Source organism: Plectropomus leopardus, chromosome 16, assembly GCF_008729295.1.
Source record: "Plectropomus leopardus isolate mb chromosome 16, YSFRI_Pleo_2.0, whole genome shotgun sequence".
Taxonomy (NCBI): domain Eukaryota; kingdom Metazoa; phylum Chordata; class Actinopteri; order Perciformes; family Serranidae; genus Plectropomus; species Plectropomus leopardus.
The window spans coordinates 16,678,149-16,693,252 of record NC_056478.1 but is presented as its reverse complement, the minus strand read 5'-3'; the positions used below and the strand labels follow the sequence as shown (position 1 = coordinate 16,693,252).

Below are 15,104 nucleotides of genomic sequence, written 5' to 3'. Positions count from 1 at the left end.
GCTGAAAATGACTTATTATAGCTTGTAGAGTCGCAGCATAGCAAACAAAAGTGGAAAAAGGCAAAGCCAAAACATCATAATTTAGCATGTCGAAAAAATGGCCGAAAAACGCATAGTATAGTATGGCAAAAAAGTCAAATTTAGACATGTCCTAAAAATGGCTGAAAATGACTTATTATAGCTTGTAGAGTCGCACCATAGCAAACAAAAGTGGAAAAAAGCCAAAAACATCATAATTTAGCATGTCGAAAAAATGGACGAAAACCGCATAGTATAGTATGGCAAAAAAGTCAAATTTTGACATGTCCTAAAAATGGCTGAAAAATGACTTATTATAGCTTGTAGAGTCGCACATAGCAAACAAAAGTGGAAACAAAGGCCAAAAAAGCCAAAAACATCATAATTTAGCATGTCGAAAAAAATGGCCGAAAACCGCATAGTATAGTATGGCAAAAAAGTCAAATTTTGACATGTCCTAAAAATGGCTGAAAATGACTTATTATACTTGTAGAGTCGCACCATAGCAAACAAAAGTGGAAACAAAGCCAAAAAAGGCCATCATAATTTTTAGCATGTCGAAAAAAATGGACGAAAAACGCAATGTCGAAAAAATGGCCGAAAACCGCATAGTATAGTATGGCAAAAAAGTCAAATTTAGACATGTCCTAAAAATGGCTGAAAATGACTTATTATAGCTTGTCATAGCAAACAAAAGTGGAAACAAAGCCTAAAACATCATAATTTAGCATGTCGAAAAAATGGCCAAAAACCGCATAGTATAGTATGGCAAAAAAGTCAAATTTTGTCAAATTTTGACATGTCCCAAAAATGGCTGAAAATGACATATTATAGCTTGTAGAGTTGCGCTATAGCATACAAAGTTGACAACAAAGCAAAAAACATCATAATTTAGCATGTCGAAAAAATGGCCGAAAACCGCATAGTATAGTATGGCAAAAAAGTCAAATTTTGACATGTCCTAAAAATGGCTGAAAATGACTTATTATAGCCTGTAGAGTCGCAGCATAGCAAACAAAAGTGAAAATAAAGCCAAAAACGTCATAATTCACCTTCAACCATTGGATTGTATTGAGTTCACTGAGTTTGAGTGGACTCTTGTGCCCGATTTTAAGAACTTCGCTCAAGACCATTTTCAGATTGTTGGATGCAATGACCCAGTGACCTTGACCTTTAAACACCCAATTCTGATCAGGTCTCTCTTGAGTCCATGTGAATGTTTTTGACAAATTTAAAGAAATTGCCTCAAAGAGGTCTTGCGATATTACATAAACAGGAATGGACTGGATGATGGACGGACAGAAGGGCAGGCAGGCAACTTGAAAATATAATGCGTTTGGCCTCTGCTATCATCGTAGCGGAGGCATATAAATCAGGCGTGTGAAATCATCGATTTTTCTTTATTGCCAATATGTTGAACACCTCATTATAAAATCCTGTTCATATACAAAGGTCAGCAGAGCTGTTTCAATTACAGTGTCAGTGGATGCTACTCTCGTCCATATCCAGAGAGAGGACAGTGAGGTGTTCTGTCTCGGTCTGTCCATTGTGACCAAGCGGTAAAAATGAAAACATTCACCTCAACCCTCATTAGGTTTACAACTAAGAGAACTAAAAGCTTCCATATTTTTTTGTGACTAATCACCTTGGATGAAAACCAACTGTCTGGGACTGATCCCTGCAGGGCGACAGCCAGAGAGAAAGGCCACTTAGGAGAATAAAAGCACACAGCACATGCTGCATCTCTCATTTAACAACGACATGACACAGAACGGAAAATAAAATATATTAAACCCAAGTGTCCCAGTCAAGGTAGAGCTCTGAGGATACAGACGTTCCTCAGCATGCTGTGAATTGCACGGCAAAAAACAAACAAAAAAAAATCATAAGTACCTAGATAGCTAGCAGTCTCATTAACTGATTTAATGGCATGCAGTTTGATATATCCTACAGTAAAAAATAATAATTTACAGTAAAATCTCTTTAATTTAGTGATCTAAAGGAAAACATATGGAACATAAGACTGCTAATATTTTGGTGAATATATAAAACATATTAAATGTTTTCAATATCATTAGTAGATAGCAAAAATATACAAACCAAGATGAAATACCCTTTTGGATGTCCCATATACAGCATAAATATCAAACTAGCTATGATTTTTAACTACTGTATAACAATATTAAACATAAATGGAAGTGTTCAAATATAATGGAAAACAAAAACAAACATACATTTTCCTTCCTATACTGTTTTACCCCTTTCTGAGTGGCTGCTATAAGCGACAAACTGTCCTTTTCCTCCTATCCGACAAATGACAGACATCAAAAAGAAGTGAGGCTTTGATTACATATTATATGTGCACATCATGACGTCATAATAAAATTTGGCTAGTCCCACTACTTCGTCACACCTCTGGATAAAAACAGTGATGATTTGGTCTGAATTAGATCAAATTACACACGATCAAATACACAAATAAGATCTGAAACACTAAGAAGAGAGGTTTTGGCACTAAGTTTGCTCCGAAGGATTTGCAAAGCCCCGCACACTCACTCAAGGAGTGCGTCTTTCTGTATGTGATGCTTATACTGCTTCAGTTTAGTCTGCGGCTGATGTGAGTTTGTTTGTGTCCATGTGTGTTAGCAAAGATGTCGTGTCGCAGCCAAGGGGCCGAAGGATTTTTTTCTTTTATAAGGCCTCGTACTCGTCGATCCTCTGCTTGGTGTTGCCCTGCCTGATCTGCCGCAGGGTCTTGTATTTGTCTCGGCCACTGCGGACGTTGTCGCCGTGAAGAAGGTCGTTATGGGTGTTCTTGGATTCATCACGCGCCTGAGCCAGCTCTGTGGTCAGGGCCTGAGGGGGGGCAGAGATGGAGAGGAGGCATGAGATGGAACCACAAAACTCATACAATTCAAGCATGACATCAGAGCAGTGCCATTGTCACGGTGACGTCCCTCCATTGCGTCCAAAATCACCACCTCGTGCACTCATGCAGAGATATTCAGTAGTTCTCTCTACTGTGAGCCGGTAATACTGGACACCTGTGAATCATTATAACCTGGTGTAATCTTTTTGTTAACAGAAAGTAATGCTTATAATTCAGATAATATGATTATTTCCAATTGTGTAACATTTTAATTTAACACAACAACAAATCTGTTCCCAGTACAGATAATGGTAAGAAAGCCTCAGAGCAATTTCAAACTGGGTGTGTGGCAGTAACACAGGCAGACGTTAAGGCTGGATTCTCACCTAACCTGTTTTGTTTGGTTTACAAAAAACTCTAGTGCATTTAATTTTGGCTGGTGTGAAATCTATTAACCACCTGAACCAGAAGGTCTCCAGATGCTGTTTCAGGTCATTTGTGGTGTGAAAGCAAAGCCAGGTTTTCCCACACATTTATTTACCTGGAAAAATATTAAATATACATACATACATTGTGTTTTTCAGTTCTCCACGCTCTCTGAGCGCAGAGCACACTCTGAGCACACACGGAGCAGATGAACATCAGTCGCAGTGAATAGGAAAATTAATCGGGATTTTGTTGGGTTTAAAAGTTTGCATTCACCACCTCTGTAGCAGCTGCTCTTCGCATCCATTGATGTGATCTCATCAGCTCTGACGGGGTCAACAGATCAATATCCATCGCGCGACTTAACGTCCACTAACAGGCTTTTTTGACATAGCGTCACCTGAATTTCTCAGTTTGAAAAGAATTCAATTTGCACGAGATGATGCAAATTTCATGCTTTGTCTGCGGTGTGAATGCACCTTAAGTGATGCAGAGCCCTGTCTTACACTCAGCACAAAGTGGCAATGCAACTGTTATCGCTAGTTTACGGCCAAAGCAGTTGTCATTTTCACTGTCGGCACCCACACTGTGTAAATTGACTTGCACCCATCTGAGCTCCCATGGCCATGAACATTGTTGGTGCACTGTTATTTAGAAGCACCAGCAGAAACCAATTGTGCCACTGACCATCGGCGGACACGCCCCCAGCGTCTCAGAGCAGAGAATGCTGTCCACCTATTTCTCAGCTAAACTGGTATGGTTTGGTTTAAATAAACTCTGGTGCATTTTGTTTTGGCTGGTGTGAAATCTGTTAACCAGCTAAACAGGAGGGTCTCAAGACTCTGCTTCAGGTCATTTGTGTATATATATATATATATATATATATACACTGTATATGTGTGTGTGTGTGTGTGTGTGTGTGTACATATTGTTGTCTTAAACTTTGAAACCTGAGCAAATTGGCTTGATTTCTTTGAAAAACGTGGCAGGAAGGCAAAGATCAAGAGGAAAGTACAAAAAGTACACGAAAAAAGTACAAGAAAATTACCTGAAAAACAAACAAGGCAAACAAGTCTGCTGCTTAAAAGGGTGCTTAAAAATTAAAACTAATTCTAAATATGATGATTATATAATTTTTCTCTACCTTTTTTTTTTTTTTTTTAAAAAAAAAAAAAGAATTTCTAAATCTAGTAATTTCCTGCAGTTTGTGGAACATCTACTTATTGCCTTATTTTTTACTGAATCTGCCATGTAAATAGCATGACACTCTCATTATATTACTATCCTCCAGTAATATTATGCTGTAAAATCCCTATTTCTTTTCCTGTTTCTGTCCATTTTTCACTGTTAATAAAAAATAGAAAATACACAAGCACATGCAGTAAAGCTCAGTAATGTGTGAAAAGACGATACAGTAGAAGATATCTGCCATATCACACAAGATAAACTGAATAATGTATTTGCATCTGGACGAAGACTGACTGTGTGAGGTGTTAATTTAATTTCCTCTGGTTCAGATCACACTGTCCTCACCTTCAGCTGGTTCTGGATGCGCTCGTTCTTCTGGGCCTCAGTCAAGCGATCCTCTTCTTTGCTGTGGCCGTTGATGCCCTCAGTCTGCAATTCGGCGCTGTGCGTGCTGGCATTCTCCTCGCTGTCGCTGTTCTCATCCAGGTGGTCGTACATGGGGGGAGGTGGAGGTGGCAGTGGGGGCATCATCATCGGCATCATCATCGGCACCTGCATCTGCAACTCCTCCTTGGTCTTCTCCAGATCGTCCTCGGCCTCCCTGGCCTACAATGAACAGATGAGTCAGTTTACTCTTAGTTGTCTCTATACTGAGGTAGAAGATCTGATATGTTTATTTTAGACCTCTGCATTTTACAAAATACAGAAACACAAACTTAATTTCTCTACCTTTCCTACCCACATTTGTTTCCACTTTGGTATTTTATTTGTTTGAGGTTTAAAACTACAAGCACCCAAAACAAACGGAATCCTTGTTTACAGTTTTGGCAGGTTTGAGAAGTTGTAATAGCAAAAAAAAAACATCTAAAGGGATCTAATTCTAGTCCTTGTAGGTATAATTTACTGTACTTTTCTGGTGTAAATGACAGAAGTATCTGAATGAGCCTCATTTTACTGCACACTGTCTGCAGATTACCCTCAGCTGCCATGAGTTGGCCTCCTCCTCCTTGCATCTCTTTTCCTCCTCCAGCTTGGCGATCCTTGCTGTGTGCTCTGCCAGGTCTGAAGCCTGATACAAAATAACAGGAGAATTATTTAAGATTTAATATACATGAGTACAGCAAATATAAAGGAAACAAACAGCCAGATGAAACACATACAGCACCACTTTTGGAACTGTCATATTGTTTTCATAAATCACGGATAAAACAATAAAACACAAACAGGGGTTGCCACAGCTTAACACTGCCCTTACACAGACGCTTCTGGAGGGCATGAGAAAAAAACAAACCAGCAGTCCAACATGATGGCGGGATGGTTAAATAAAACATGCATAATGATATATTGCGATGGTGATTGCATATTGTTTACAAATAATTCTTATTTTATGCAATTTCTCCATCAATGTCCAGTAAGTATCCTGAGTGCCTGTTTTCTCCTTGCATACACGAGCTACAGAAAATCTGGACGTAAATTCAATGGCAGAGGACGGCAAAAAGTTAAAATATTTCACCAAATTTTACCATCCTGCTCTTTTCCACTAAAATTTATCCAGTTTGCCGTCTGTCTCACAGATTGCACGTGAACGCAGCATAAGACAAGTGGAAATTAAGACTTGTTAATGCCACTCAGACTAAAATTTAAGAACATCTTTACAATTACCAAAACTAAAGAAAACATAACAAAACATGATCTGACGCGTTTGGATTATAAATTAACCTGCTACACAACGGCTTTACAGCATTTTCCTGTTTCTCTCCTTTGTGACCCCAAAATGAGTGTAGTAAGTCAATGTTGTGATGTCTCAACGGTCAAATAGTGCAGCACTAGATTTTAATTTAGTTTAAAAACGCAACAAGGTTTGCGAGTTGTTTTGAGATTTTTATAAAGACATTTTCAACAAAAGCCCAAACAATGTATATTTATAACTTTTCAAAAATGTTTTGTTAGTTTCAAACAATTTTCCAGACCTGAAAAACAGTTTTTCTGATTTCATTAATTTTTCCATGAATTTCATGATTTTGGGAGCCCTGTGTTACTTGCAGTGAATTGATTTTAAAAACAGCAGCTTAAGGGTTAAAATAAAATTTCTTGGCTGAACTAAGACATCATTATAAACAACAGTTTAATTATCTTAGCTTTAAGAGCAGCTTTCAGTACGATCAGAAAATGAAATTAAACCAACAAAAAAAGAAAAAAAAAGGAGCCGATGCTGAGTAGAGCGTCCTGATGAAATGTAACCAGACTCCGTGCAGCCTCTGTGTTGTGGTACATTCCTTCTGACCGCCACTACAATGTGAACAGCTTGTCTTTCACCAGACTGAACTAACCGGAGGCTTGGTATTAAACGGTACACCTGCTTTAGTTGTAAAGAGACTCCAGCCTGCAGTGAAACACTTGGCAGTGAAATGGTTGTGTGAAAGGTGTTCAGCTGGAAAACTGGTCCCTCAGTGAAAACACAGGAAATGTGAACTATTATTGATATCAAACATGCTTTCAAACATTATAACGAGACTCCTCCATGTCTTTTTCAGTCACAGTCAGTGAAGTTGCTCAGAGACACTTGCTCAAGACTCTTAATCCATTGCACAAGTCTTAATAGGGTTTAAGTATAAAGGGTGTCGCAGCAGGTGTCTGCCTGATAAAACTGTGAATGTGCAGAGGGAGCTGCAGCTTTACTGTCCAGGCTGTTAAAGTACAAGCAGGAGCAGCACACAGTCCTGTGGGTGGTCCACAGATGAGGGGCAGTTAGTCTGAAGTAATGGGGTGTGGTCCAGCTGAGTGCTACAAAGTGGTTTTGTCTGGAGCTGCTGTAACCAGGCACTGCTGAATACACCATCCTGAAATGTCCCTGGTACAGACCTGAACAGAGTACCCGCTGAGTGGGGTGAATAAGGGTTTTAATTGATCTGATCTTGCAAATAAGGTGCAAACTTTTCAGATTTTATTAATGGACATATGACCAGAGATTTGACCAGAGAGCCTTTTTTAATATCAGTTGTGCTACAAGTAAAGTATAGACCGAATCACCGTGTTTGTTTCTGCTAACTTTTCGTTAGAAAACCCTCATGTTACGTGCATAAGATGACACGGAGCTGAGCAAATTGTTAACAATTAGTTTTTCTTAAGTCACCGAGCTTTTAAGCAGAAATATTTCGTGGTGGTGTGTTCATGTGCAACTTTTTTATCTTGTTAGCACGACACTGTAGTGATTCAAGCTATAGGCAAGGCAGGTCTATTCATACAGCACATTTCAGCCACAAGGCAATTTAAAGTGCTTTACATAAATCATTAAAACATCACAAGCATCAAGACATAGTACAAAAGAACCACACCATTAAAGACTTCATTAAAGACTTACAGTGCAAGAAATGAATAAATATTTAATGCAATAAAAGGTAGCGGCAAAGAGAAAAGTTTTTCAGATTTAAAAGAACAGCAAAGAGTGTTCAAAATTGGGTTTAAGATCACTAAACAATTGAACAGTGTCATAAAAATACTGACCATCTGTTCCTGACACTTCTTCTGGTTCTCTGAACTGCGTAACAGCTCTTCTCTAGCCAGCAGGGCGGCCTGACGCTCGCACTCCATACGAGTCACCTCCTCCTCGGCTCTCCTCCGCTCCTGCTCCAGCCCCATGGCTCTCTGACACTGTTCCTGCAGATCTACAATAAAGATACGTAAGAGATATGACACAAATAGTACTACACACAGAAAAATTATGTCTTTCTTTCGATGTGAGACGATGCAACAGTTGGCCTTCTTCAGCACTGTTTCTTGGATGTTGCTTTGGTGCATCTGGGCCTCAAAGGTCAAGGGTCAGTCAGAGCTTTGCATGTCCTCCTGATCTGACTTGTATTATTCAGGCTATGAAGCCACAATCAGATGAAAATCATTAAAAACTAATTTATGAGCAGGGAACTTGTTAATCATCACTAAAGCAAAGTGATCGCATTAGCCTGATAGCTGTACTGTAAATAACCTTATCAACAACAGTGGCTTTCTAAGGTTGAACTTTAAAGAGACACTGCTGGTTTACTGCCCGTAGATGAGCAGAAAGAGGCAAAACTAGAACTAAAGAGTCAAAGCTCACAAGTAACTTTTGTTTTCCTGGTCTGGAGACTGAACAAAATATAAATAAAACACAAAACTAAGAAACCATAAAGGTGCATACTGTACAAACACATGACATAGCGTTCATCATCTATGTTGTTTGCAAAACAAGTAACCTGCTTTCATTACCTGTTAGCCTCACCTTGACCTACCTGCATGTACACACAGTCTAACTGCCTTCACACACGCACAAACACACACTTCTTCGGGTTATGTGACTCACCTCTCTCTACCCTCTTGGTCTGCTGCTCATACTGGTAGAGCCTCATCATCAGATCCTTCTTCTCTTCCTCCATCCTTTCCTTGTCTTTCTCGATCGACTCTCTCTTCTTCTTCTCATTCTCCAGCCTTGCCCTGTAGATAACACACAGCTGTCATCAGTCGACATGGTTGATGCGTAGTAAAGGGCTGACAGACAGCAGTCGGTGAGCTCACACGCATGCACGCACGTACACACACACACGCAACAAATCAGTATACCCAAGCAAGATTCAACCCATGACTGCAAAAGGTGCTCTATTAAAAAATTAAAAAATAAACATCTTTTAATAATAAATATGAATGCAGTTTTTTGGACGTAGTAGTAGTGTTTCCTCTTTTTAAAAAAACATATTTTCAGGTCAGTTTCTTTTTCCTTTTACAAACTTCTTGCAATTTGTGGGACATTTCTTGCCAAGTTGCTCATTGGTTTTTCCCCATGTTTTGGAAGAAAATTTGCTCAGGTTGCTCAAAGGGTTAAACAACTTGTAAAAGGCATCTGAACACAGCGCAAGAAAACTGATGTTGATCCATGTTGTAAAGGGTTAAATGAAAATGCTTGAACAATTAATTGGTAATCATTACTTTTTTTTCCTTTGCTTGACTAATCAATTCATTTCAGCTCCACCAATATTCTGAAAATTTTGTTTAAAGTCTGATTCATGCACGTAACACTTAAATTAACGAAAACTGACATCCCATCTTTATGTCAACTGGCTTATCGATCGATCAACTTATTATTTCAGCTCTAGAAGAAATCAGCACAACCTCACATGTTAGAATTATTGGAACTTTTTTTTTCAAATCAATAAATTATTATTCATTTATCAAAACTACTGCTGATTTTTTGTAAATGGACCACAACTCGTTAAAAAGTAAAACTATTTAAGTAAAAATATAAAGCATTTTCTCTTTTTTACCACACATACTGCAAGCAAGGGAAGGCCTTTGTTGCTACTTTATTTGTTACTTGTTTAAAAGTCTTTTTTGCTTATTGTAAATTGTATTACACACTTAAACACTTAAAGAAGTGGTGCTGCAACAATTAGTTGATTAATCATTAACTGTTCATTTAGCTTTGAATTTATACTGATTTCCATATTAGATTCATTTAAAAAAATGTAAAATTTAAAGTTTAGTTTTAATGTAAACTATGAAAGTAAAAGTTTTGCCAGGGAGCAAATATTACTGTTGGAGGGCCGTGATTTGCCTCACTGTCTAATTTGCACTCCTGCTTCATTACTAATTACAAGCTAATGTCTCCCTCAGGGGTTAATAATGTTTAATTAGCCATCTTAAGGGACCCATCACAAACCATGAAGTAACTTTGTCTGGACATCAGCCCAGAGTCTGTGTCTGTCACAGACCACTGTGAGCTTCTGTGTGTGAACCCTAACTCTGTCTGCTGATGGTCTAATGGTTCTATTGCTGGCATTTACTGTGTTGTCTTGCTGGCATTACATCACTGTGTTTGAACAGCTGTACGGGACAGACAGTGGGCGGACAGCTGTAGCTGAGACCAGGGTCAACATCTATTCACTTTCAGTTTAGCCAATCCAGGAAGCACATTTCCCATACTCGAGAAGCAATGCTGTGTCACTGCCCATCAAATGGAGGATTCACTTTACAAGTTGAACTGTATAAATTGTATCTGCTTTTGGTAAAGCTGGTCCAGAAAGCAAAGAAGGTCAAACTATTCATGAGTGATCTGCTGGCCTTAATCTACTTAATGGTGTTGACATTATCACATATCTAAAAACAGAAACACTCTGATCTTGAAATGTTGTTGTACTGTATGTATAGGAAATAGTGCAGCCTACATTAAAGGAAAACTCCACTAATAAAATTATGACTTGAATACCAATTAAAAGAATCAGAAGGTTTAGCTCAGTGGGGAAATCAGGTGTTTAGTGTGCCAGAGGTTGACAGTTCAATTCTTACCTGGGACAGGTCATTTTTGACTTTTATGGCATAGATAAAATACTTTATCTGAATTTTCCCTGCCGATTATCGGCATCGGCCTGACTCATATGTATATCAGTTGAGTTTTTGACGGACATCACTACCATTACTGAGCTAAAGGGAACATCGAATCCACCTGAACTATAAGGAAGTTTAGCTCAATGGGTAAATGTGGTGGTTAAAGTGCCAGAGGTTGATGGTTCAAGTTTTACCTAAAACAGATCACTTTTGACTTTTATTGCATAAATAAAATAAAATATCAGCTGATATATGTCTGCTCTGCAAATATAAGTCATCGATGACGTACCTTGCAACGAACACTTTAAACATTTAAAAAACACACAATTGTCACCGCCGTTACTGAGCTAAAGGGAACATCGAAAACTGATGAAGTGTCAGGAGGTTTAGCTCAGTGGGTAAATCCAGTGGTTAGTGTGCCAGAGGTTGGTGGTTCAAGTCCTACCTGAGACAGGTAAATTTTGAAGACTGAGCTAAACCCAAAGCAAGCATACAGCTAAGGGAAACATTAAATACATGAAGTTTGGGTTGAGAGACAGGAAAGACAGTCAAGAGTCAGGCAGTAGGGGGAAACACAAGAAGTCAGATAGAGAGTCAGGAAAGTCTGTCAAGTTACATGCAGTTGGATTGTGAGACAGGAAGTTGAGGTGAGAAACAGGATGTTGGGTTGAGAGACAGGAAGGTTAGTCAAGTTACAACAAGTTAAGTTGAGAGACAGGAAGTTGAGTGAAGGTAAAGGAAGCTCATACTGAATACTGAATCAGCAGAGCAGACCCCATATATGCTGATATTTTATTTTATTTATGCTATAAAACATCATTTGGCTGTAAATTCATACAGTTTAGACCATGATTGTGAAATTAAGACACATAAAGTTGAGTGAAATATCATTTTAGCTGATAAATCAGGTGAAGTGGTCCCGAAACAGGGGAAACCAGTGTCAGAAGATGCATCTGTCAAAATTGACATTGTCGAAAAAAGATATCGGCCTGACTCATATATCAGTCGCATTTTGACAGACGTCACTGCCGATACTGGTTTTACCTGTTTCGGGACCACTTCACCTGATTTTTTGTCCAAAACAATATATCACTCAACTTTACATGCCGTTTTGGGTGAAAAATCAGGTGAAGTGGTCCCGAAACAGGAAAAAACCAGTGTCAGAAGATGCATCTGTCAAAATTGACATTGTCGAAAAAAGATATCGGCCTGACTCATATATCAGTCGCATTTTGACAGACGTCACTGCCGATACTGGTTTTACCTGTTTCGGGACCACTTCACCTGATTTTTTGTCCAAAACAATATATCACTCAACTTTACATGCCGTTTTGGGGCGAAAAATCAGGTGAAGTGGCCCAAAACAGGTAAAACCAGTATCAGCAGATACATCTGTCAAAATTAATATTGTCAAAAAAAATATATCGGCCTGACTCATATATCAGTCGCATTTTGACAGACGTCACTGCTGATACTGGTTTTACCTGTTTCTGGACCACTGCACCTGATTTACTAGCCAAAACGATATATCACTTATCTTTACGTGCCTTAATTTGTTCTGCAATATCACAATCAGTGTCTAAATTGTATGAATCTACAGCCAAATTATGTTTTATAGCATAAATAAAATAAAATATCTGCTGATATATAGGTCTGCTCTGATGATTCAGTATTCAGTATGAGCTTCCTTCTACCTTCACTCAACTTCCTGTCTCTCAACTAACTTGTTGTAACTTGACTAACCTTCCTGTCTCTCAACCCAACATCCTGTTTCTCACCTCAACTTCCTGTCTCACAATCCAACTGCATGTAACTTGACAGACTTTCCTGACTCTTTATCTAACTTCTTGTCTTTCCCCCTACTGCCTGACTCAACATCAACTTCATGTATTTAATGTTTCCCTTAGCTGTATGCTTGCTTTGGGTTTAGCTCAGTCTTCAAAATTTACCTGTTTCAGGTAAGACTTGAACCACCAACCTCTGGCACACTAACCACCGGATTTACCCACTGAGCTAAACCATCATCAATGTAGTTCTTGGCAGGGAAAATTCAGTGTTCAGTTTATGAAAATTCAGGAGACAAGGTGACAATTGCATGTTTTTTAAAGGTTTAAAGTGTTCGCGGCAAGGTACGTCATCGATGACTTATGTAAGCAGAGCAGATAAATGAGCTGATATTTTATTTTTATTTATGCCATAAATGTCTAAAGTGTCCTGCCCCAGGTAAGACTCGAACCACCAACCTCTGGCACACTAACCAACTGATTTACCAATTGAGCTAAACAACCTGATTTGTCATTCACTATTCTGTATTCGCTTTAGCTCAGTAATGGGCAGTAATGGGCTCAGTAAAAGTGTGTCGAAAATTCAGCTGAGATATGAGTCAGGCCAATAATCAACTAAGTTCTTGGCAGAGTAAATTCAGTGTTCATTTTATGAATTTTCAGGAGACAAGGAGACAATTGTATGCTTTTTAAATGTTTTAAGTGTTTGTTGCAAGGTATGTCATTGATGAGTTATATCAGCAGAGCAGACATATCAGCTGATATTTTATTTTATTTATGCCATAAAAGTCAAAATTCATCTGCCCCAGGTAAGACTTGAACCACTAATGTCAGGAACACTAACCACACAATTTACACGCTGAGCTAAACCTCCTGTTGGTTACATAGCTTTGATGTTCCCTTTGGCTCAGTATTGGAATGTGACGCCTGTCGAAAACTCCACTGATACATGAGTCAGGCCAATAATCAACTAAGTTCATGGCAGGGAAAATTCAGTATTCAAAAATTCAGGAGAAAAGGAGAGAATTGAGTGTTTTTTAACTGTTTTAACAGTTCGTTGCAAGGTACGTCATCAGTGACTTATATCAGTAGGTGATATTTCATTTTATCTATGCCATAAAAGTCAAACATCACCCGTCTCAAATGAGACTTGAAACCACCAGCCTCAGGCACACTAACCACGTGATGCACTCGTTGAGCTAAACCTCCTGACACTTGAAATGTGTTTGACGTTCCCTTTAACTATGTGCTAAGACAGCAACCTTCAAAAATCACCTGTCCCAGATAAGACTTGAATAAGCAACCTCAGGCACACTAACGCCTGATTTTCCCACAGAGGCAAAACTACTGACATTTTGCAAGTTTGCGATGTTCCCTTTAGCTCAGTATTGGTAATGGCATCTGTCGAAAACTTGAGATTCTGTATTTCAGTTTGGGACCAGTTGGTCGATGCAAAGTGTTAATGTTCATGTTAATGTGACAAGTTTGCAAAAGTACAAGGCCCAACTTCCTGTTGGGTTTTGGGGTGTGGTTCCAAGAGGCTTTTTTGTGTGTCTGGGCATAATACATAAGTGTACTGAATGTTGTAATTGTAGGTGAAACTGGCCATTGGGGTTACACATTAGGGGTGCTGTGGAGTAATTTAGCCACGCACCTGTTTGAAACCACCAAAATACAAAATTTTCACCAGGCCAGACGTGCATACCAAGTTTCATGAGTTTTTGAGCATGTTTAGACCTCCAAAAATCAGTTTATTTGGCAGAAAAATAATAATAATTCCTTGCATTCCAAGAGGGTCCTAGGTGCTTGGGCCCTAATTTAAAAAAAAAGAATGGTTTTATCCATGTCAGATATCCAGATATAATTCTGGAGTAGTGTTACTTTTTTCTAAGTGGAAATCTAATTTTGTAAAAAAAAAAAAAAAAAAAAAAAAAAAGAACGGGCATCTGCATACCTTTCTAACTGTTTACATTGCTTCTGCTCTCGGGCCTGGGCCTTCATCTGCTGCACCTCGATAGTGTCAGGCTTGCGGCGACGCATGTACAACTCATGGTTACCCATGCACAGCTGCAGGATGCGCTTGTTTATACGCAGTCTTGGTGCGTAAAAAACAAAGTCCTGAAATTTAGAGAAGACGACAGAGAGGAGAAGGAAAAGGAAAAGGAAGAGAAGAAAACACACACCATTCTGATTAAAGTGTTGAACTCCATGTTCATTGGGATTTGTCGATAAAAGGACAGAGTCCTGTAGTGTCTCTGAGCAGGTGCAGGGAAGCTTTTAAAATGGACAGTCAGTGATACAGAGACAGCTCCACTCATTGTGAGAGGTAAAACAGCCTGAGCTACACAGATAAGACATATAACAGTTGCTTTTGTGAGTATCTGGGGTCTATCACTAATATCTTTTCTGTGTGCTAGATCAGACAAGAGATATGTCTAATGGTTTATCTTTCCACTACAGAGAAACAT

The 15,104-nt window shown here is 38.8% G+C and overlaps 1 protein-coding gene across 1 annotated transcript in view; it reads right to left on the bottom strand.

Moving 5' to 3' along the window:
- Positions 1–1,402: 1,402 nt before the first annotated feature.
- The window catches only part of ezrb (ezrin b), a 46,031-nt gene continuing 32,329 nt past the window's right edge, over positions 1,403–15,104 (bottom strand). Inside the window, exons 9-14 of the mRNA XM_042503520.1 lie at positions 14,591–14,754; positions 8,838–8,968; positions 8,006–8,166; positions 5,478–5,570; positions 4,847–5,107; positions 1,403–2,874 (exon numbers count right to left, since the gene is read on the bottom strand). Coding sequence (XP_042359454.1) covers positions 2,710–2,874; positions 4,847–5,107; positions 5,478–5,570; positions 8,006–8,166; positions 8,838–8,968; positions 14,591–14,754 — 975 coding nt within the window. The 3' untranslated portion in view covers positions 1,403–2,709. The remainder of the gene's footprint in view (positions 2,875–4,846; positions 5,108–5,477; positions 5,571–8,005; positions 8,167–8,837; positions 8,969–14,590; positions 14,755–15,104) is intronic.